The sequence below is a fragment of the Pongo pygmaeus genome, chromosome 7 (genome assembly GCF_028885625.2).
Source record: "Pongo pygmaeus isolate AG05252 chromosome 7, NHGRI_mPonPyg2-v2.0_pri, whole genome shotgun sequence".
Taxonomy (NCBI): domain Eukaryota; kingdom Metazoa; phylum Chordata; class Mammalia; order Primates; family Hominidae; genus Pongo; species Pongo pygmaeus.
Genome location: NC_072380.2, coordinates 7,259,490 through 7,283,383, shown reverse-complemented (window position 1 = coordinate 7,283,383; position 23,894 = coordinate 7,259,490). Strand labels below are relative to the sequence as shown.

Here is a 23,894-nt window from a genome sequence, read left to right as displayed (position 1 = left end):
GAGGCCAAGCTCCCAAGCAAACTGAGGCACCTCCACTGGCCCCTTTGTGAGGCACGCTTGACCTGGGTTTTATGGAAAGAAAGTGCCCTCACCAAAGGGTGCTAAACAAGGCCCCAGGCTCCACACCTGATCCCAAGTGCCCCCCCTGCCCTGCCCTAGACTCACCTAAAGCTGTACTGTCCAGAGTCGTGGTCTCAGGCCACATGTGGCTACTGGGCACTTGAGATGTGGCCATCTCAATTGAGATATGCTGTTAGTGTAAAATATACACTAGATTTCCAAGCCTTCATAAGCAAAAAAAAAAAAAAAAAAAAAAAGAACATAAAATATCCATTAAGAATTTTTAAGTATTCTTTAATGTTGAAATAATAATATTTTGAATATATTGGTTAAAGTTTACTAGGAGAATTCATTTCACCCCTTTTATTTTTTCTAATGTGGTGACTAAATTATTTAATATTACACATGTGGATTACATTATATTTCTATTGGACAGCTCTGTTCTAAACTTTGCACATTGTCCTTTTGTGGCTTATTTCCTTGATAATTTTATTAAAATTAAATTGAAGGGTCAGGTGCAGTGACTCACACCTGTAATCTCAGCATTTTGGGAGGCCGAGGCGGGTGGATCACCTGAGGTCAGGAGTTCGAGACCAGCCCGGCCAACATGGTGAAACCCTGTCTCTACTTAAAAATACAAAAATTAGCCAGGCTTAGGGGTGCGTGACTATAATCCCAGCTACGCGGGAGGCTGAGGTAGGAGAATCGCTTGAATCCTGGAGGCAGAAGTAGCAGTGAGCCGAGATCACGCCACTGCACTCCAGCCTGGGGGAGAAGAGTGAAAATCCATCTCTAAATAAATAAATAAATAAACAAATAAATAGAAAAATAAAATTGAGGGTCGGGCACAGTGGCTCATGCCTGTAATCCCAGCATTTTGGGAGGCCGAGGCAGGAGGATTACCTGAGGTCAGGAGTTCGAGACCAGCCTGGCCAACATGGTGAAATCCCATCTCTACTAAAAATACAAAAATTAGCTGGGCTTCGTGGTGGATGCCTGAAACCCCAGCTACTCTGGAGTCTGAGGCAGGAGAATCACTTGAACCTGGGAGGCAAGGTTGCAGTGAGCTGAGATTGCACCAAGGCACTCCAGCCTGGGCGACAGAGTGAGACCCTGTCTCAAAAAATAAATAAATAAATAAAAATAAATTGAGGAAGGATTGAGCATGCAAAATAGAATCAGCTTTGGACCCTGAATACCCTGCAGTGAGAATTCCCCTATGGTTCTCAGGCTTCTGTAATTCCAGCAAATACACTCTTCCTTCAGTTTCACTAAAATGCAGATATTGTGAGATAATGCTTATTTCTCACAGCTTGCTTGTATAATAATGATCATCATAGTAATTTACAACTTAATAGTCAACACTGTCTTTTTAACACAGTCTGTGAGACTAAATCGTAAACGTGACATTCTTTGAAGTAAAGCTCTCAATTAATATACCAGACTGCATAAACTCTAATAACTTACCTTTCCATGGAAAGAGAATATGTGGGTATTCTCTTTGAAGACAAATGGTGGAGAGTAGACTCTCATCAAAGACCCTCTGGCAGTAATGAGTTACATTCCAGAAGGTTCCAGAAGGTTCTGTGGAAGGCTGCAGTTTGGGATTGGTTCTCAGGTGTCTGTCTAATTGCTTTCTAAGGATGAAGACTCCTGGTTCGTGCTTTAGCTACACCCACAGGAGCAACAGACTAAGGCATTCCTCCACACAATAACAGACCCAGGCAGTGCAGAGCCATGTGGGTCTTATCTGTCCTGTTGTCCACAGTCTGGTTTTATCTTAGACCTAGCCTGGCGCAATCCATGTTGTGTATTGGCACTCCACTTAAGTTTCCTGTTTGTAAATCCCCTTTCATTCGGTGATTCCTCAAGGCTTCAGGGGAACTTTATGGAAACCAGGAAGAAGGAAATAAAGGTTGTTTTGCTGAGGATGGGTGACGTTGGGAGCGGGACCCAAATGAGTGGTTTGAGCAGAAAGTAGCCTCCACACTGGACTAATGCAATAGCCCTGCCATGATTTCATTGCAGGGCTGTGACCTTCTATGACAAGCCGGCATCTTTCTTTAAAGAGGCACCTCTGGACCTGCAGCACCGGCTCTTCATGAAGCTGGGTGGCACGCACTCTCCGTTCAGGGCCCGGTAGGCCTCCCATCCTCAGCTGCCTTCTCTCCTGCTCCCCACTGCCCTGGCCTCTCCCCTTCTCACTGCAGACCTGGGAACCCACTCATCCAGGGGTTGGCAAACTAAGGCTACAGGCCAGTCTCCTGCTTTTGTAAATCAAGTTTCATTGGGACACAACACACTCATTAACTTCTGAGTTGTCTATAGCCGCCTTTGAGCTACAATAGCAGAATAGCGGTTTGCAACAGAGAACCTGTGGCCCGCAAAGCCTGAAGTATTTACTTTCTGGCCCTTTAAGAAATGTTGGTGGACCCCTGCACTGTCTTACTCTCCTGCCAATGGGTTCCCAGGCCTGTGGCAGGATCTGTGGACCTGTGTGTCCCCTGGGGTGTCTCATGGGGCTAAGGAAGGGACCTTTGTGCAGGTCCACATACCCTGAGGTGTGCCCCTGGGCAAGCTGGGTTGGTGTGGGAGGGCGTCCTAGCACCCTCATCTTGAGTCCAGGGGATGATAAGACAGTAAGTCCCGTGGAGAAAAGGAATGAGTCAGTCTTGTTTGCTGTTGTAACCTTAGCACCCAGCAACAATATTAGAGAAAGCAAGCCCAGTCCTCGGATGGCAGGGGTGGCCTGGTGATGCTGATGCGGCTGGGCACCCCAACCGTTGGGAGCCTGCGGCCTTACCATGACAGGAGATGCCCGTTCTGGGTCCTGGGCCTGCTCTGTGGCCTCTCACAGGGTTTTTTTCTGCTCTTTCAGCTCAGAACCTGAGGAATTAGCCACGGAGCAGTTGGCCTTCACGGAGCGGGATGCTGGGAGCGGGCTGTTGACGCGTCTCCGCGAGCGGCCAGCCCTGCTGGTCAGCAGCACAAGCTGGACAGGTCTGCATGACCCCTGGGGCACTTGGGGTTGGTGTGACGGGCACCTGGCCAACCTGTGTTCTCCTCACACCTGCCAGTCCTGCATGCCCCCACCCTGCCACGGTCTCAATGAGAAGGGGAGGGCGTGTGAGCTGGAAGAGTGGTGTCTAGAAACAGGCCCCTGACATTCAATTCTCTTCTCATAGAGGAGGAAGACTTCTCTATCCTGCTGACAGCTTTAGAAATTAGGTGTGTGGCTGCGGTGAGGAGCTCTGGTCTTGTCGGGGCCACTGAGCTGTGAGCTGCTTGCCTGGCCTGCAGCATGTTCCTGTCCCGGGCTACTGGGTAGGGCAGCCTGGGGACAGTAGGGGTGGTGGAGGTGGGCCGCACTGAATCCCCAGTTGGGTCATTGAGTGACCAGGCCCTGAGGCTGAAATGCCCCCTCCAGGAGAGTATCTCACAGAGGCTGGTGGCCTCCCTGCCAGAGCAGTGCACTTTCTCCACCTGACCAGGTGACTCTGGCTATTGTTTATTTAAAAAATTTTTCTGAATGGGCATGGTGGCTCACACCTGTAATCCTAGAACTCTGGGAGGCCGAGGCAGACAGATCACCTGAGGTCAGGAGTTTGAGACCAACCTGGCCAACATGGCGAAATCTGTCTCTACTAAAAATACAAAAATTAGCTAGGTATGGTGGTGGGTGCCTATAATCCCAGCTACTTGGGAGGCTGATGCACGAGAATTACTTGAACTTGGGAGGCAGAGGTTGCAGTGAGCTGAGATCATGCCATTGCATTCCAGCCTGGGTGTCAGAGCGAGAGTCTGTCAGTAAAAAAAAAAAAAAAAACTCTATCAGAAATTCCATGTAGAATTGTTTCTTTTTTTAAACACAGAGTTTGAACAACTGACTCTTGATGGACACAACCTTCCTTCTGTCGTCTGTGTGATAACAGGTACCGCCTGGGACCCTGGGTGTCTGTTTGGTTGGGGGATGGCAGAGGGGGAGGGGCACGCAGCCTTTACCCTGTGCTTCCCACCATCTTGTCTCCTTAATCCTCACTGCAGCTCTCTGCCATAGGGTCTTATACTGCTTGGCATGTGGGAAACTGAGGCTCAGAGGGTTTCATAGCAGGGCAGGGAGCCCAGATTTGAATCTGTAGATACCAAGCTTTCTACTTTTTCAGTAGTTTCCAGGCATCTTTTCTTTGTTGTTACGTCATTGGTGTCTTTATTTATTTTTTTTTTTTGAGACAAAGTCTCTGTCGCCCAGGCTGGGGTGCAGTGGTGCGATCTCAGCTCACTGCAACCTCCGCCTCTCACATCCAAGCAATTCTCATGCCTCAGCCTCCCGAGTAGCTGGGACTACAGGTGCCCACCACACCCAGCTTATTTTTGTATTTTTAGTGGAAACAGGGTTTCACCATGTTGGCCAGGCTGGTCTTGAACTCCTGACCTCAAGTGATCCACCCACCTTGGCCTCCCAATATGCTGGAATTATAGATATGAACCACTGTGCCCGGCCATGTCATTGGTGCCTTAACCAAACCTCTTTTAATTTTTCAAACGGAAGAGCCCCTGTCCCACAGTTACTGCTGCTAAGCTCTTTCAAGACGACTCAGGGAGGAGGGAGAAAAGCGGAAGTGGTTTGGGAAGAGGCGGGGTCTGGGCCAGCTGCTGGTCCTGCTCTCCTCCCTCCTCTGGCCTCTAGGCTCCCAGGAGTGGTTTGGAACCTGTGCCACGTGCTCTGGAGGCAGTGGCAGGGCAGGGGCGTCTTGGAACCCGCCTCATGTGCTCTGGGGGCTGTGGCAGGGCAGGGCGGCTTGGAACCTGGGCCATGTGCTCTGCGCTAGGGCAGTGGGAGTCCTCGTGTCCCCTGTGCACAACACAGACAGAAGGCTGGGTACACCTAGTGGGTGGTCAGGTGCCAGGCCAGTGCTTACCCCGCCATGTTTGCAGCCTGAGGCCAGCTGGCTGCAGGTGCAGGGCTATGCGTCAGGGGTCAGGGTGCACACACCTCTGCAGGTCTCGGGGCTCCTGGGTTGCTTCTGGAAGGGCCCAGATGGGGCCTGACTGGAGCTGCTGAGGGGTGGAGCTTCTGGGAAAAGGATCCCTCCTAGCGGGGAGTGTCTTGGGCTTGGGGCCATGTGGCAGGGACAGAGATGGGTCCATGGCAGTGTCTGCTCTTCTCTGTGAAGGCAAAGGGCCTCTGAGGGAGTATTACAGCCACCTCATCCACCAGAAGCATTTCCAGCACATCCAGGTCTGCACCCCCTGGCTAGAGGGCCGAGGACTACCCCCGCTTCTAGGTGAGAGGCCAGCAGGAGGCTCAGGGAGGAGGCAGGGCGTTAGGCAGGGCGTTAAGCAGGGGGAACAGGGGTGGGCAGGATATACTTTTTATGAAAAGGTGGCTCTGGAGGCCACTTGGGGACAGGACCTGGGCTCTGGCTGAACTCCCTGGAGGAGGCTACTTTCTGGTGTGCCAGCCCCTCCCTGCCAGATGGCCCCAGAGGCCCTTTATCAAGGGGTTTGAGGAGGCCACGTCCTTTCAGCCTGCCACACCCTCCATTCAGTCCTCTTCCTTCCTGCAGGAGGGCTGGGCCTGGGGTTGGGGCCACTGTTGCCCAGGTGTGGGAGGGCAGTGGCTTTGGGAGGTACAGGGACGATATGTCAAACGGCTTCACCTCTCCCAGTGAGATGGTTCTCCTTTGCCTCCGTCTCTTTCCCCGTTGATTTCTCCAAGTGGGGAGTCGTGGCTTGGTCCTGATGCATCTCTAGAGCTGCATCTTCCAGCTTCGAGTGAGCAGAGCTGTTGGAGGCTGAGGACCTTTTCCTGGCAGGATTCTCCAACTAGTCTTTGTTTTAGACAGTCTTGCTCCGTTGCCTAGGCTGGAGTGCATGATCTCAGTTCATGCAACCTGTGCCTCCTGGGTTCAAGCGATTCTCCCACCTCAGCCTCCCGAGTAGATTACAGGATTACAGGAGTGCGCCACAACACCTGGCTTATTTTTGTATTTTTAGTAGAGACGGTTTCACCATGTTGGCCAGGCTGTTCTTGAACCCCTGACCTCAAGTGATCCTCTCGTCTTGGCCTCCATAAGTGCTGGGATTCCAGGCATGACCCATCATGCCTGGCCCCAGCTAGTCTTTAGAAATGTTAAGCTATTTGGCTTTATTTTCACACTGACAGCTGGTTTGTGGTGGGTGTGCTGTGGTTCATTATTATTATTATTATTATTATTATTATTATTATTATTATTATTTTGAGACGGAGTTTCGCTCTTGTAGCCCAGGCTGGAGTGCAATGGCACGATCTTGGCTCACTGCAACCTCTGCCTTCCTGGGTTCCAGCGATTCTCCTGCCTCAGCCTCCTGAGTAGCTGGAATTACAGGCACCTGCCACGACGCTTCGCTAATTTTGTATTTTTTTTTAATAGAGATGGGGTTTCACCATGTTGGCCAGGCTGGTCTTAAACTCCTGACCTCAGGTGATCCGCCCACCTTGGCCTCCCAAAATGCTGGGATTACAGGCGGGAGGTGACCCTGGGAGGTGGAGGTTGCAGTGAGCTGAGATTATGCCACTGCACTCCAGCCTGGGTGACAGAGTGAGACTCTGTCTCAAAACAAAACGAAACAAAACAAAACAACAGCAAAAAAAACCAAATTGTGGTTACATAGAGAAAGTGTCAACTTACATTTTCAGACGTCCCAGCCAGGCCCTGTGGCTTCTTGGCCAGCTTAAGCCACTTGTGCTTGGGGCTGTCGGGGGCCTTATCCAATTTTCACTCCCCTCGGGGGATGTTGGCCTCACTGTGCTGGGAGGATTTGTGTTCCCAGGGCAGAGACCAGTGCTCTGACCCACCCCTCTTGCCTAGTGGGGTCGGTGGACCTGGGTGTCTGTTTGGACACGTCCTCCAGTGGCCTGGACCTGCCCATGAAGCTGGTGGACATGTTCGGGTGCTGTTTGCCTGCGTGTGCCGTGAACTTCAAGTGGTAGGAGCAGAACCCGAATCTTTCTGGGGATAGCTTCCCAGATCCACCGCTGAGGGGAAAGCAGTGTGGAGCGAGCTGCCCACAGTGAAGCCCTGCCCCTTGGTCAGTCCAGCACACACTGGAGGCCAGGAGGAGGAGCCCTGCGGTTACTGTGGCTGGGCTGAGCCTCGCTGAAGTAGTTGCTTCCATTTAGAGCTCATGTTATATTTAGGTTCGTACAAAAGTAATCACGGTTTTTGCCATTAAAAAATGGCAATTACTTTTGCACCAACCTAATATGAAAAAAAAAGCACCTTAAATACTAGAACTCCACTCGGGGCTTTTGCTCCTGGAGTAGAATTGGTGGGAATTGCCTGCAGGCTTACATGGTTTTCTTTGTTTCTTTCTCTCCCACCATGTCCCTTTTGGCCAAGCTCACATGGTGGGTTTGAATCAGTTAAATGAGTGTCATGCTGTGGCTCACTCCACCCAGCATAGACGGGTGTTTGAAAGGGCGACATTAGAGGAGATTCTAGAAGCAGTAGCCCCAGCACAAGTTAAGCCCTTGGCACCTGCTCAGGAGCCGGCCCCTGGATGGGATTCAGGGATGCGAGCCCCTCGTGTGAGCTGAGCTCAGGGAATGTCGGGATAAAATCTGGTGCCCTAGAAAAGTCATCTTTTATGTGCTGAGCCCGTCCCCAGGGGCTTGCCTTCACTTGTTCCATGGCCATGGAACTAAGAAAAACATGCAAAAATAATTCTTCAGTCCTTGAAGAGCATCCAGCACAGAAGGTACAAACCCTCCTTAAGGCTCCCTCCTCAAATCAGTTTGGCCATTTTGATGTGCACCCCCCCAGGCCTTTAAACCCTTCAGATGCCAAATCTAAGAACCAGCACCCAGAAACCACACCCCCTGTTCCAACCCCCAGCCTGGCTTGAGCTTGGGGTGGATGGGAGCCCAGCTGGGCATTCCAGGGTTCTTGTGTCTTCTCCAGGCAGCTCTCAGGCTCCCTTGGTTCTCTTTGCAGTTTACATGAGCTGGTGAAACATGAAGAAAATGGCCTGGTCTTTGAGGACTCAGAGGAACTGGCAGCTCAGCTGCAGGTAGCCATGTCTGCCACCACGCCAGGGTGGGCAGGGTTCTGGAGACTGGCACCGAGCCATGCTCCCTGATCCCTGCTTCCCACAGCCAGGGTGGGACCATGCGGGGTCTGGTGGAAAAGCTAGGGAGGGAGCAGAAGTCACAGAGGCTGGCCTACTCTGCTGTCCCATTTCGGTACAGTAGGCTTGGGAAAGTTAGGACACACCCCCACTTGCCCTCTGGATTTATGGAGCTGACACTCCACAAATGATGCTGGAGCCGGGTGAGCCAGGCTGCAGTTTAGGAAGTGATCAGGATCAGGTAGGTAAGCGGGCAAAGGGAACTTCTGGGACCAGCCTTGAAAGATGGGTGGAATTCTGCAAAGGTTACTTGTTTCTTATTGCAAAAAGTAATACATCATTCTTGTCAACAGAATGATTGGGAGGATTTTCAGTAAAGGTCCAGGTCGGAAGTCATTTAGACTAGGTCCCCCAGTCTCTGTCAGAACCATGGTACTCTGTTGTGGTGTGAAAGTAGCCACAGCTCATCTGTAGATTAAGGGGTGTGGCTTTGTTCCAATAAAACTATTTAGAAACACAGGCTGTGGGCTGGATTTGGCCTGCAGGCTGTAGTTTGTGATCCTTGATTCAGACAGTTTAGCAAGGCTGAAAAGAACACCGACACCCCCTTGTTACCCACAGATGGGTGGGACTGTGTTGGCCAGAGGCCGAGAGGAGGGTGCTCACAGGGGAACGTACAGCATGTAGAGGTCGGAAGGTGCTCCAGGGCACCAAGTGTGGGAAAGTGGGACATAGGGGGAAGTTTCCAGAAAGCATAATGTCAAGTTGTAGGCGGAGCGCTGCTGGAGTGTGAAGGGTTTCAAGTCCAAGTGAGGGAGTTAGGGACTTGGGAGGGGTTGTTGTTGGGTCGGGGACCTGGGGTCAGCCAGGTGGTGACCTGGCATGTGGTGGGGACAGGCAATGAGGTAAGCTCTGCTCTTTAGTATTTTGCAGATGCTTTTCTCAAACTTTCCTGATCCTGCAGGCAAGCTAAACCAGTTCCGGAAGAACCTGCGTGAGTCGCAGTAGCTCTGATGGGATGAGAGCTGGGTGCAGACTGTGCTCCCTTTGGTTATGGACACATAACTCCTGGGCCAGAGGCTAAAACCCCAGGACCCCTGCTGTCCTTCCTGCAGCTTCTTCTTGCAGTCTCAGGGCAAACCCTTTCGAGCAGCGCCTCCCAGTGGCCAGAAACTGAAATGACGGCAGTGGTGCCGCCTGGTGAATGAATTGGTTCTGTGACCCGGGAAGCTGTGGTTGGCCCAGATTTCTTCTTTGGAGGCTCGGAAACGCTTCGTATCTTCTTCTGTTCTTCATGCCTCATGCCCCTGCTAGCGTATTACTGTTCTGTGACTTCCCTGTGACCTCTGCAGTACTCCTCATCCTGTATTTGGTCTCCAGGTGTCACCTTTCTGCCGTGTTCCTAACACTTTGATTCCTGTCTTCAAAAAAGCACCTGCTGCACCATAAGCCCAGGGATGTGGCAGCTGCAGCGGGCTTGGCTTTGTGAGGAACAGAGTGTGTCCAGGGATGTGACAGCTACGGCGGGCTTGGCTTTGTGAGGAACCGAGTGTGTCCAGGGATGTGGCAGCTGTGGTGGGCTTGGCATTGTGAGGAACCGAGTGTGTCTAGGGATGTGGCAGCTGTGGCGGGCTTGGCTTTCTGAGGAACCGAGTGTGTCCAGGGATGTGGCAGCTGCGGCGGGCTTGGCTTTCTGAGGAACCGAGTGTGTCCAGGGATGTGGCAGCTGCAGCGGGCTTGGCTTTCTGAGGAACCGAGTGTGTCCACGTTGGGGGAACGTCATACTTGATACACACGTTTTTAGTTGCACAAAGAAAATGCCGTTTTTGGAGCCAGAATTTTCATGTCTGATTTATGGTGATTTTCTTAAGAACCAGAACTGCTGGCAGAAAGGGGGCACCCACATGCTTAGATAGCCGATGTCTTATTAGAGGGCAGTTTGTGGTTCCTGACTTGGAATTTAACATTCTTCAAACATTCTAGTCCAATGAAACTTTTATCCGCTTTCCCATATAAAAATTCTTCCCACGAGAGTGACTTGATTCTCACAATCACATTGGAGCCGTGTGTGAGTCCTACAGTGTGAGGTTCAGCATTGCCATCTCTAAGTGCTCTCCATAGGGAAACAGTTTCTGGTCATGATGAGCTTCTGCTTCCCATCTGATCCCGGCCCGGCCTGGCCTGGGAACAGAGCACGTGTTTGAGGATGGCGGTGTTTGGGGACAGGACATGAGCATATTGTGTGGGGCTGCTAAGACAGGCCTGGCAGGGTGGGGGGGTGTCCAAGTCAGTTTACTTGGTTCACAGGTTCCCAGGCCCACCCATGTACCTAGAATTGGCCTCCAGGATGGGACCAGAAATCTGGTTTTTCATAGAAATGGCTAGCAGCAGGCACCATGCCGCTGTCCACTCTCTGCCCACGTCTGCCCCAGCACTTGGCACAGCGAGACAGAAGCAGAGATCTGAACCCACATCTACCTGGCTGCTCAGTCAACCCACTCTTCACAAATCTTAGAAAGCAGCCGGGCACAGTGGCTCACGCCTGTAATCCCAACATTTTGGGAGGCCAACGCGGGTGGATCACTTGAGGTCAGGAGTTCGAGACCAGCCTGGCCAACATGGTGAAACCCCATCTCTACAAAAATACAAAAATTAGCCAGGTATGATGGCGGGTACCTGTAATCCCAGCTACTTGGGAGGCTGAGGCGGGAGAATTGCTTGAACCCAGGAGGCGGAGGTCGCAGTGAGCCGAGATTGTGCCACTGCACTGCAGCCTGAGTGACAGAGTGAGACTCCATCTCAAAAAAAAAAAAAAAAAAGCCACACACACACACACACACACAAAGCTTAGAAGGGGCTGGTGTTCTCATAAGCACAGATGTCTGAAGAGCCATTAGCCAGAATGATTCTTTTTTTTTTTTTTTTTTTTTGAGACAGGATCTTGTTCTGTCATCCAGGCTGGAGTGCAGTGGCACGGTCATTGCTCACCACAGCCTCGACTCCTGGGCTCTAGCATTCCTCCCACTTCCTGAGTAGCTGGGATGACAGGTGCATGCCACCATGCCAGTAATTTTTTTATTTTGTAGAGATGGGGTCCTGAACACATGGCCTCAAGTGATGCTCCTGCCTCAGCTTCTTTTATTATTATTTTTTAGACGGAGTTTTACTCTGTTCCCCAGGCTGGAGTGCAGTGGTGCAATCTCAGCTCACTGCAACGCCTCCCTGGTTCAAGTGATTCTCCTGCCTCAGCCTCCCGAGTAGCTGGGATTATAGGTGTGCACCACCATGCCTGGCTAATTTTTGTGTTTTTAGTACAGATGGGGTTTCACCGTGTTGGCCAGGCTGGTCTTGAACTCTTGACCTCAAGTGATCTGCTCACCTCAGCCTCCCAAAGCCTCAGCCTCTTACAGTGTTGGGATTACAGGCGTGAGACACTGTGACCCGGGATGATTTTCAATTAGTTTTTTGTTACAAGTGGAAAATGCGTATTTACAAAAATGAAGTAGTACAGACATGAACATGTAGAAGTCTCTATAATCCTGACACCCAAAGATGGCACCTGTTACCGTGTATATGAGGGATTTCCAATCTTTTGGCCTCCCTGGGCCACACTGGAAGAAGAAGAATCGCCTTGGGCCACACAAAAAATACACTAACACTAGCAATAGCTGATGACCTAAAAGAAAAAAAATCACACAAACTCCTCGTACTGTTTTAAGAAAGTTTACAGATTTGTATTGGGCCGCAGGTCGGACAAGCCTGCTATGTACATATTCTAGGTTTTCCCCTATAGGTTTACTTATGTGAAAATGATTATTGTGATCATTGTTTTTGAGATGAAGTCTTGCTATGTTGCTCAAGGTGGCCACAAACTCCTGGGCTTAAGCCATCCTCCTGCCTCAGCCTCCTGAGTAGTTGGGAATATAGGCACTCATAACCATGTGTGGGTGATTATTATTAGTTTTTAAACAAAAATGGGCTGGGCGCAGTAGCTCATGCCTGTAATCCTAACACTTTGGGAGGCTGAGGCAGCAGATCACTTGAGGACAGGAGTTCAAGACCAGCCTGGCCAACATGGCGAAACCTCGACTCTACAAAAAATACAAAAATTAGCCAGGCTCGGTAGCACGCGCCTGTAGTCCCAGCTACTCAGGAGGCTGAGATGGGAGGATAGCTTGAACCTGGGAGGTGGGAGGTTGCAGTGGGCCGAGATGGCACCACTGCACTCCAGCCTGGGCAATACAAAGCCAGACTCTGTCTCAAAAAAAAAAAAAAAAAAAAAAAGGTTGGTGGGGGCTTATACTATTTTTGCTGTTTGGCACTTTTTTCACTTAAAAGATATTGCAGGTATTTTTTCACGTAAGTATCTGAAGGAAGACTTCCTTTTTTTTTTTTGCCTTTTTGAGACAGGGTCTTGCTCTGTTGCCTAGGCTGGAGTGCAGTGGCGAGATCAGAGTTCCCTGCAGCCTCCACCTCCTGGGCTCAAGCCATCCTCCCACCTCAGCCTCCCGAGTAGCTGGGACTACAGGTGTGTGCAACCACGCCCGGCTAGTTTCTGTATGTTTTGTGGAGATGGGGTCCCACTATGTTGCCCAGGTTGGTCTTGAATTCCTGGCGTCAAGGAGTCCTCCTGCCTTAGCCTCCTAAAGTGCTGGGATGACAGGCCTGAGCCCCGTGCCCAGCCAGACTCCTGTGCGAGGTTGTATGGGACTCTGTCGTGGAACCCAGTATGCTTTCGTTTGCTGGCTTGTTTGTTGGATCTGTAGTTAACGGGCTGCCTCATGTGGACAGACATTGGGTCGTCCGTATCTCTGTGTGCAGGCAGAGGCTGCTGCGGGTGCATCTGTGCACATGGCTGTCAGGAGGGGCTGTGCTCAGGGCGAGCTGGGGCAGAGGCTGGTGGCATTGGGGGGCTTGAGTGTGTCGTGTGGAGGCACGAGAGCCAGGTGGCCGGGCTGCAGTCTGCGGGAGCTCAGGGGTCGCTTGGCCTCTGTGTGTCCTAGTGTCTTTGTTGGTGAGATGGGACAATGACAGCACACCCTCACAGGTGCTGGGGGCTGACAAATGTCAGGTCTGAGGACAGTGGCTGGCCCACTACGGGGCCAGTTCCCCTTCTCTACAGTCACCGTGCTCGTCTTCCATCGACTGGGTGTTCAGGACAGTGTCCTGGTGGATCCGCCTGTACAGCCTGTGCTCCAGCGTCCTGCAGGCCACAGCTGTGTCCAGCCCTGACCCCGACTGCCTCTCCTGCCACCTCCATTTTATAGATGGGGAAACCGGGGCCCAAGGGCTTAGGGAACCCTGCTCTGAAGAACACAGTAGGGCTGCTGGGCTCAGACCCTCCCTCCCTGTGCTGAGCTGCCCTCCTCCTGCCGCAAGCCCCCCATGCCCCAAGCCCACCCTGCTCACTGGCCTCTGCACGAGTTCCCCGCATGGTATGGGAGTGTGGGGCATCCTAGCCTTTCCCCGGTGCCCAGTTCTTTCACTTCCACTGGAGTCCTGCAGGGACAGCTCGGGGACCATGCAGGCCCGGGTGGGCATGGGGGCTCACCTAGCTCCGTGGTGAACAGCCGGTCCGTCTCTGGGTTGTGGACAGTGAAGACCACTTAGACCGCAGGAGCCTGCTGGTGCTCCCGGCAGGCAGCCAGCCTCCGCAGGACCCCGACAAGCGACACAATGGCTTCTGGGCAATATAGCACGTCTATGGTGAAAGCTTCAGGTTACTGAAAGGGAGCAGCGGACAGTTCCAGGTCATGCTGACCTCAGCAGCAGGGCGAGGCCAGAGAGGCAGCGCTCATATGAGACTATTAGATGCCATTTGACCATTTGGGCCATTAGATGGAAAGGCAATTACTTGGGTGAAAAAGGAGAACCCTTAGTAGAGAAAGCTGCAAAAGACCAAAGCAAAAGAAAAAAATCTCCAGACTCACTGGTGTTCCTTAAAAAACCAGCTCTGGTTCTCGGCCTATCTAGAGGGCTTCGAATGACACAAAGCCTGACCCTGCCATGAACTTCGCGTTTCAGGCATCTGTTGATTACTCTGCTGGCTTGCAGGGGTGGGCCTGTGTCCCCTGTCCACTGCTGGACCTGTGGTTTTCAGGGCTGGGACCCAGGACCACAGGCAGAGCTCTGTTCGACCAGAGAGGGGACTGAGTGTGCTGGCAGGGGCGAGGGGTTTTTGGTGGCCCAGCCAAACACCACCTTCTCTCAAGGACCCTGTCCTTGTCCCAGAAGTAGTTGTTTTCCTCTTGTGGTCTCTGAAGGACACAGGGCATGGCTCTGGGACTGAGCCATGTGGTGATAACTGTAACGGGAGTATGCCTGTCTCCAACAAGAGGGCTGTGGCTTGAAGGTCACCTTAAGAGGCACCCCTGTCCGTTGATGTCACCCTGGAGGCCCAGAGTAACTCTTCTGGAAGCCCCATCATGTCCATGCCCGACAGCGTCCATTGTTCCCTTTTCCCAGAGCCAAGAGCTGAGTAGAGCTGCAAGGACACCGCCTGCATAGGGTGCCCATGGCTGGGCATTACCTGCTGCAATGACAACATCTAGCTGGAAGGCAGAGAGCTGATGGACCATCACGACATCCCAGTCCAGCTGGGCCATTGTCACCCTAGGGCTGTCTTAAGTTGGCAGTGATGTCTGCCTCTAATGAGAGGCCATTGAGAAGGACTTTCCCTAGGAGCTGCTTGAAGACCCAGCTGTGACAATCGCTGAAGATATATGCCCGAGGGCGGCATATCTTGCAGATGTCCAGGCCTGTGAGGCTGGCACCACTGCCAAGCTCTAAGACAGTCCTGGCACGAAGAAAGGGGAACGTTTCTGCGACTGCACCAGGGTAAGCCTGCCTCGGTGCCCTGCCCTGCACCCCGAGGTCACCTGTGAGTGAAGGCTGCCGGGTTCTCGATGGTCCATTCTGCAAGGTAGAGGGCAGCATCCCATGTGACCAGGCCCGTGGTGCCATGGGAGATGATGGCCGTGCTCTCGGAGAGTATGACCGAGCCCACTGAGGCCTGCACCAAGAGAGGACGAGACAGTTAGTCCAGCAATCAGAAGACAAGTGGCTTAGGAGACAAGTAGCCATCCACCACATGGCTGAGTAAACGATGACAGGACCAATTTCCACTCAGCAATGAGAAGCAGCTAACTGTTGACATGCCAACAGCTTGCACGGGCCTCAAGGGTGTCATGCAGCGTGAAAGACACTCATCTCAGGCCATACAGGATTCCACTCATCCAACATTCCTGAGACGATGGAATTCTGGTGATGGAGCACAGTTCAGCCATGGTCAGGGGCCGGGTGTGGCTGTGAAGGGGTGGCTGCCTTGTGATGTTTCAATATGCTATGTTTTTCCTTTGTGATTTTCTGTATCTATGTTTTATCTTATTTTTTTTTGAGCTGTGTCACCCAGGCTGGAATCAGTGGCACGATCTTGGCTCACTGCAACCTCCACCTACTGGGTTCAAGGAATTCTCCTGCCTCCGCTGCCCAAGTAGCTGCGACTACAGGCATGTGCCATCATGTCTGGTTAATTTTTGTAGTTTTTTTTGAGACAGAGTTTTGTTCTTGTTGCCCAGGCCAGAGTGCAATGGTGCAATCTTGGCTCACTGCAACCTCCACCTCCTGGGTTCAAGAGATTCTCCTGCCTCAGCTTCCCGAGTAGCTTGGATTACAGGCACCCACTGCCACACCCCGCTGATTTTTGTATTTTTAGTAAAGATGGAGTTTCACCATGTTGGCCAGGCTGGTCTTGAACTCCTGACCTCAGGTGATCCACCCACCTCAGCCTCCCAAAGTGCTGGGATTACAGGCATGAGCCACCACGCCCAGCCTAATTTTTGTATTTTTAGTAGAGACACATTTCACCATATTGGCCAGGCTGGTCTCGAACTCCTGAACTCGGATCCACCCGCCTCAGCCTCCCAAAATGCTGGGATTACAGGCGTGAGCCACCGCACCTGGCCCTGTCAAGTATTCTTTGAGGACTGGGCACCAGGTCCTTGTGCAGCAGGTAGTGTGTGTTACCTATTGGACAAATGCCCAACAACCCCACGAGACATGCTATTGTTGTTGAAGTGCTTGATTTACAGACAGGGAAACTGAGGCTAAAGAAGGTTAATGGACCTCATGTCTAAGACTACAGAATGGGTGAGTCAGGATTTAAACCCACACCCACGTTTTCACTTTGTCTGTGCAGGAAGGGTATCTGGGCTCTGAGGGGGAGGATGGTGCCCTTCTCATACCAGCAAACAGCTCCGGTGGCCCTGGGTGGACTCCTTGGCCATCAGGGTCTCCGCCAGCTCCTCGTACAGCTCATCCAAGGTCTCCGTGTGGACAGCCTCGTGCTGGGGGCAGACAGAGTGAGAGCTTGTTGGCTTTTGTTCTAATCTGTAAAAATGGCCAGATGATTTTCACCAAGTTTGGAGGGGAGATTTGGGATGGAATGTGTAATACTGGCCAGCTGGCATATAAAATATTCACTTCATTGGGCGTGATGGTGTGTGCTGAATAGTCCCAGCTACTCTAGGGGCTGACATGGGAGGACTGCTTGAGCCCAGGAGTTCGAGGACAGCCTGGGCAACAGAGATCTTGTCTCTAAAAAAAAAATAATTCCATTTGGTAGGGAAACCTGGACGGGAGGACCTTCAACAAGAGGTGTTGAGAGGGTAGGGTTAGGTGTAGTCTAGGGCAGGAGACAAGGGTTCTGTGAGAGCTGCCACGTGACCATGATAGAGAGCTCTGTGTTTGGATCGAACACAGAGAGGAGGAAAACAAAAAGTGCTTTGAAGTGAGCCCAGGCAGAACTGTGAGGGCAGCCTATGCTGCAGGCTGTGGCTGTCAGCAGGCTGCTTCTCCACGGCTGGCCTCATCCTAAGATTCACAGGGCAGCAGCAGAGTACACTGGGTGACTGCTGCCCTCTCCTGGTGGCACAGGGCAGACCTGCTGGTGACCACAGATGCGCCCTTTTGGGGAGGACTAGGGAGAAAGCAGGTATTGGAGAAGCAGGGGATTGTTTATTTGCTAAAAGTGTGGCCCTTTCACTCAGCAGGTCTGCTACTGCCTACTAAGGAATGGCCTCTCGACATCCTCATGTCAAACCCTGCAGTTCGGGCCCTTCTTTAAAATCCATCCTAGGCCAGGTGCGGTGGCTCATGCCTGTAATCCCAGCACTTTGGGAGGCCGAGGAAGGCGGATCACCTGAGGTCAGGAGTTCGAGACCAGCCTGGCCAACATGGTGAAACTCTGTCTCTACTAAAAATACAAAAACTAGCCAGGCATGGTGGCGTATGCCTGTAGTCTCAGCTTCTCAGGAGGCTAGGCAAGAGAATTGCTTGAACCCAGGAGGCAGAGGTTTCAGTGAGCCGAGATTGTGCCACGGTAATCCAGCCTGGGCAACACAGTGAGACTCTGTCTCAAAAAAATAAATAAATAAGTAAAAAATAAAATCCATCCTATATCAGTCAGGAAAGAGATCATTCCAGCAGGATCAATGCAGAGAATTCACCAGAGTAACTAGTTCCAAAGGTATGGCAAGAGCTAAAATTTCTAACAGGGGCCCGTGGGGCAACCCAGAGACGGACAAGAGCAGGAAACTACAAACCCTTCGGGGGGCAGGACAGAGGGTGTTGGTGAGGGTTCCAGTGCTGTGGGCTGGGCCAGCTTGGTAGGAATGAGAATCCACATGCTAGGAGCTGGGGCCCCAGAGAAGCAGCTGCTGTGGAAACCCCAGGAGGCAGTGAGGGAGAGACACTGGCCCCCTCTTCTTCCCGCCCTGCACTGTCTCCCATGGGTCACATGCAGCTGCAGCCAGTTGCCTGGAGAGGATCCTGCCATGCTGGGGTTTGAAAAGCAGGCCCAGGGCCTGGGAAGGACGGGGGCTCCAGCACGCAGGTGGCTATGCTGTCTGGCTACTGGGCGGACACTGCCCATAACTGACATTTTTGATGAGTTCTGAGAGAAAGCACCGGGCCTACTTGACTGACGGCGGGTGCTTCACACACACAGGATGCTTCACAGTCTATGGCAAAGGACAGAAAGTTGGTTGCTCGAGAGCCCATCTTAGGTCTCCTATGAGCTTCAAGCCAACACAGCAGAGGGCAAACTCCAGGCTACCTGATCCCTCAGCAAAGATGTAGATGGACACAGCGTTCTGGACCCATGCATCTGAAGTTTGTCTTAAGATATAAGCCGTTTCCTAAAAATGCTTCCACTGAAGCGGCACAGGCTATGGAGGCATCTCTAACACCCATTCTGAGCAGGAACACAGGGCATGTGGGCCCAAACCACCTCCCTCCCAGAGGAGCCAGTGTGAACCAGGGTTTGCAGTAAGGACAGCCGCCAACTGTCTGGCTCTATGAAAGAGGCGGGAAGGCCCACTCGGCAACTGCTCTCTTGGAGCGTGTGTCCCTGGGGAGAGGATGGAGGGGAGGGGATGCTCAAGGTGACACTCCAGCTGAAGCCAAGGGAAGCCAAGTGCAGTACGAGCAAGTTCCAGGCAGTGGGAACAGCCGGTGCAAGCTCTGAGGTGGCCACAGCCTGGCACTGGGAAAGGAGGGCAGAGGGAATGGTGCAGCAGGAGTGGGAACGGTGCGAAAACAGGAGCCTGGAGGGAGAGGGAGGAGATGGTCCGCAGTGCCTGCTGGCTGGGAGGGATGCAGATTCTGCCCAAGGGCAGGAAAGTACCCCATGCAATACACAGGCTCTTCAGGCTGGGGCTGGTTTTTCATTTTTTCTGACACAGAGTCTTGCTCTGTTGCCCAGGCTGGAGTGCAGTGGCCCGATCTTGGCTCACTGCAGCCTCAGCCTCCCAGGTTCAAGCGATTCTCCTGCCTCAGCCTCCCGAGTAACTGGGACTATAGGCGTGCACCACCACGCCCAGCTAATTTTTGTATTTTTAGTAGAGATGGGTTTTTGCCATGTTGGCTAGGCCGGCCTTGAACTCCTGACCTTAGGTGATCCGTCCACATCAGCTTCCCAAAGTCCTGAGATTACAGATGTGAGCCAGTGCACCCAGCCTTGTGCTGGATTTTAAAGCAGCCCTCCCTACATTTCATGCTTCACCACCTATGAGAGTGAGGCTCAGGGTGAAACTCAGAGCAGGGTGCGAGATAACTTCAGGTATCTCCATGCTCGAAGCCCTGACCTACTGTATTGCCCCGAAAGTCTTCCCTGCTGTGGCTGCATCTTTTCCACGTGGATAGTCTTGGTTCACCTCTAGCACAGGAATTCTTAACTGGGGCTCCTAGCATGGGCTTGGTGGGTGGGGGTGGAGGATGTCTGCCTCCCCTGAGTTTGTATGGAAAACGCATTCTTCTGGTGCACTTCTTTCTGGGAGGGAGTCTGTTGCTTTGTCTTTTCTGAAGGGCTCATGGCCCTTCGAAAGTGAAGACCCAGGATGCAGGGTGATCTGCACTTCGCCCTCAAGGCCAAGGTCAGGCTGTGGCTGGACCGGGTGGTGATCCTGATACTGCCTCTCACCTGCATGCAGATACACTTGAGTCCAAACCCCACCCTGGGCAAAGCAAGGGCCCATTTAGGTCTAGAATAGACAGGAGTGGGCAGGACAGGCCTCATGAATGCAAAAAAGAAAGTCTCTGAGCATCTACAAAATGCCAGAAGCTGTTTGCACCCGTCATCTCTGTTTTTGCTGTGGATGGTTTAAAAAACATTCCCTAGATTCCCCCCTCTCATGCAGATTTTTGTATATTCTGATGTCTTTGTCTAAGTCTTAGATAGAAAACGAAAGGGCTGGAGCTCTCGGAGGTGCTGACACCCACCTGCAGTGCTGATTCAATGGTTTTTTTCTTTGAACAGGGGTGTTTTTAAAGAGTAAAAGCACACCTGTGGTTCTTCTCTCACGTCTTCCGGAGAGATTCAGGAGGCAGGGTCATGAGTCCTAGGGACTCTGGGATTCTTACCTTCTGCAAAATATCCCGCAGCAGCTCAGAATCTGATGAGTGTCTTAACTTTGCTTCTAAGCTCTGTGTGGAGGGGAGACAGAAATCTCAAGGGCGCATTCACAGGAACATGAAACGCGCAATAGAATGTGTGGGCAAAGCCCTATGTGATCCCTCCCTGGGGACGTGGAGCCAGTTGGAAGTGGAAGCCACAGCAGCTGAAAGCCTGACCTTCAGATATCGCAGGGTGCACCTGGATGAGTGACAGGAAGAAGGCTAGAAGACTGACTCTTGGACACATTAGTCCTGGCTACTTAGCTGCCACCCAGGTTATGGGCCAGCTACCTGGTTGCACTGGTCAGCCAGGAATTACCAGGGCAGCCATGGCACCAAGGTTTGATGGGCTTGCCATCTGAGTTTAAGTGGAAATGCAGAATGTGCCCGTACCAGCCTGGGTAATATTGACCTCTTACAGGGGCCTCAAGCCCAGCAGCGAGCTTTGGCTCCCGAGTTAGGCAGACTGTCTCGGCTGGTATGTGACACAAGGCAAGGTACTTCATTGCTTCAGAGCTCCTTCCATGCTGTAAAAGGCTCTACAACACCTGGTCCTAATCCCTCTCTCTGGCCTGTTCTCCCTCACCCCTTGCCCACCCTGCTCAATCCACTCCAGCCACACTGGCTGCCTTGCTGTTGTTCCTCAACCACAGCTGGCTTGTTTCCACCACAGGCCTTTGCATATCCTGTTCCTCAAGCCCTTCCCATGGCTAGCTGCTTCACCCCTCAGGCCCCAGTTCAAATGCCACCTCTTTGGGGAAGGCTTCTGTAGGGACCAGCCCCACAGGGTCGGTGGGTCTCTCCCTGTGTGCAGCGATGAGAGAGTGTAGAAATAAAGACACAAGACAAAGAGATAAGAGAAAAGGCAGCTGGGCCTGGGGGACAACTACCACCAATGCGCAGAGACCGGTAGTGTCCCCGAATGTCTGGCTGCGCTGTTATTTATTGGGTACAAGGCAGAAGGGGCAGGGTAAAGAATGTGAGTCACCTCCAATGATAGGTAAGGTCACGTGGGTCATGTGTCCACTGGACAGGGGGCACTTCCCTGCCTGGCAGCCGAGGCAGAGAGGGAGAGGAGACAGAAAGACAGCTTATGTCATTATTTCTGCATATCAGGGACTATTAGTACTTTCACTAATTTACTACTGCTATCTAGAAGGCAGAGCCAGGTGTACACGATGGAACATGAAGGCGGACTAGGAGTGTGACCACTGAAACACAGCATCACGGGGAGACAGTTAGGCCTCCAGATAACTGTGGGCGAGCCTGACTGATGTCAGGGCCTCCACAAGAGGTGGAGGAGCAGAGTCTTCTCTAAACTCCCCCAGGGAAAGGAAGACCCCCCCCCCCACCTTTCCCGGTCTGCTAAGTAGAGGGTGTTTTCCCTTGACACTTACGCTACTGCTGGACCACAGTCCACCTGGCAATGGGCATCTTCCCAGATGCTGGCATTATCGCTAGACCAAGGAGCCCTCTGGTGGCCCTGTCCGGGCATAACAGAAGGCTCGCACTCTTGTCTTCTGGTCACACCTCACTATGTCCCCTCAGCTCCTATTTCTGTATGGCCTGGTTTTTCCTAGGCTATGATTATAGAGCGAGGATTATTATAATATTGGAATAAAAAGTAATTGCTAAAAACTAATGATTAATGATATTTATATATAATCATATCTAAGATCTATATCTGGTATAAATTCTTGTTTTATGTTTTATTATACTGGAACAGCTCATGTCCTCTGTCTCTTGCCTCGGCGCCTGGGTGGCTTGCCGCCCACAGGCTTCCCTGATTCCCCGACTTTGGTGACTCTTCTCCCCAGTTGCTCCATTCACCATTTCCCTGTTTTCTTGGCTTTAAAGCCACTCTCATCTGGTCTTTTCTTGTTTATTCATTTATTTGTTTATTCTCTGGCTCTCCCATGCAAGCAGAGCCTCATCTGTCATGGGTACTGCTGATCCATGGTGCCTGGCTCACGGAAGGCATTTATTAAACATTTTGAGACCGAATAAAAACAGTAGCTAACACCGACATGCATTTACCATGAGCCAGGCACTGATCCACAGGCTTTTGGACTCAACTCTGACAACAACCCTAAGAGGTAGGTATCATTATATCCCCAATTTTATTAATAAGAAAACAATAGCACAGAGAGATGCAGTCACTTGCCCAAGGTCCCACAGGGCCAGGGGTTGGGCCAGGATTCGAAGCAGGCAGGCTATCTCCTGGGTCTGAACTCTCAACTACTTCACCCTAATCAAACAATCCCTCTGGTCAAATGTGAGTGATAATAGTACCCACCTCGTGGGTGTTGAGGGTGAGCCCAAGTTAGCATTCAGCGTGGACATGTGAACAATTATAGTCAATATTGAATGGAGACCTATGATGCTTTTATGACAGTTTCTATTTTGGGTTAAAAATGCACAAATTTCTCCTGACCAGGAATGATCTCTGAGTGCTAAATATTTTATGTCAATGGAATAACGCAAATGATTAAGCAACACCCCATAAAATGGGGCAGACTCAGGGAGGAATACATATCCAAACTGACTCATCCCAGTGAGCTCACCGCACATGAATTACAAATGGGGCGGGGTGCATTAAGCCCCTGTGCTGGCATAAGGGAGGCTGCTGCCTGCCATGCGCCTGTGCTGAGAATGGCAGGTCCCCAGGGAGATGACAGGCCACCCCCTTCTCTGTCTCTTCCATCACAGGCGTGAGAGCCTCAGCGCATGAGCTGATTCTGTGCAGTGCTGGACATACAGATGAGAACACTGAGGCCCGAGGGACAGCCGGTGACCTGGTCACTGCGCTCAGGAGGACATGGTTACCCACGCTCCTGAGGGCGCTGACTTTTTAGAATGGGTGAGGGCAGCTGTAGCCCAGTGACCAGAACGATTACTGCCTTTAAAATGTCGTGAAAATGATCGTGAACTGTACCCCACACTGAGCGCGCATCTGCCCCCCAAGACGGCGGAGACGCCCCCAGCTTCCGCCGCCAGCCCGCGGGGCAGGATGGGTGCGAGAGACTCTGGCCAGGCCCCAGGGATGGGGACGGGGTCGCGCGGCACTGACCGGCGGGAGCCCAGGCACTCACGTGGCGGGAGCGCGGGGGGCTTCAGCACAGAGACCCATCCCGTCTGCCCCTGGACTCCAGCGAGCCCCGCGGGCCTCTCCGCTCGCCCCGCCGCCCACCTGCCAGGGGAAGGAGCGCAGTGTGCGCGCAGCCAGGAAGCGGCGCTCGAAACTCTGCATCAAGAGTTCGGTCCCCGCGTTCTCCTCGGGCGCCATGACGTGGGCAGGGCCGCAGCGTTGCCGGGAAACCGGGCAGAAGCCAGGCCTAGACTGAAGAGGGGGCGGGCCCATGGCAGTGCTTGGGGGCAGAGAGGGGGCGGGGACCGGGGATAGGATCAGGAGGAGCGTCGTGGGGGCGGACTCTAGGGCGGGGCCAGGATGAGCGTTATGAGGGCGGGGCCTGGGGTGGGGCCAGAATGAGCGACATGAGGGCAAGGCCTGGGGTAGGGCCAGGATAAGCGTCATTGGGGCAGGTCCTGGGGAGAGTCCAGGTTGGCGGGTCCTGGGGCGGGGCCAGGATAGGGCGATCCTGGAAGCGGGGCTTCGGAAGCGTCCAGGTTGGTGGCGTCCTGGAGGCGGGGCCTTGCGTGGGGGCAGGATAAGAGTCCTGGAGGCGGGCATTAGGGCGGGGATAAACGATGATTGGGTTCAGGAGGCGGGACTCCGAGCAGAGCCCAGGAGACGGATCTTAGGGCGGGGCTAA

At 52.5% G+C, this 23,894-nt stretch overlaps 1 protein-coding gene and 1 pseudogene across 1 annotated transcript; one reads left to right on the top strand and one right to left on the bottom strand.

Annotated features, from left to right (window-relative positions):
* Window positions 1-2,083: 2,083 nt before the first annotated feature.
* On the top strand, window positions 2,084-9,270 carry LOC129042265 (chitobiosyldiphosphodolichol beta-mannosyltransferase-like; the record flags this gene model as incomplete). The annotated part of the gene is given in 8 exon segments (XM_054498039.2): window positions 2,084-2,199; window positions 2,939-3,060; window positions 3,246-3,284; window positions 3,933-3,992; window positions 5,235-5,345; window positions 6,912-7,029; window positions 8,037-8,112; window positions 9,103-9,270. Coding segments are annotated over 8 exon segments (774 nt in total), but the record flags the coding sequence as incomplete, so codon positions are not given.
* A 587-nt stretch (window positions 9,271-9,857) lies between these two features.
* Window positions 9,858-23,423, bottom strand: LOC129042264 (protein-lysine N-methyltransferase EEF2KMT-like; annotated as a pseudogene).
* Between the last annotated feature and the right edge of the window lie 471 nt (window positions 23,424-23,894).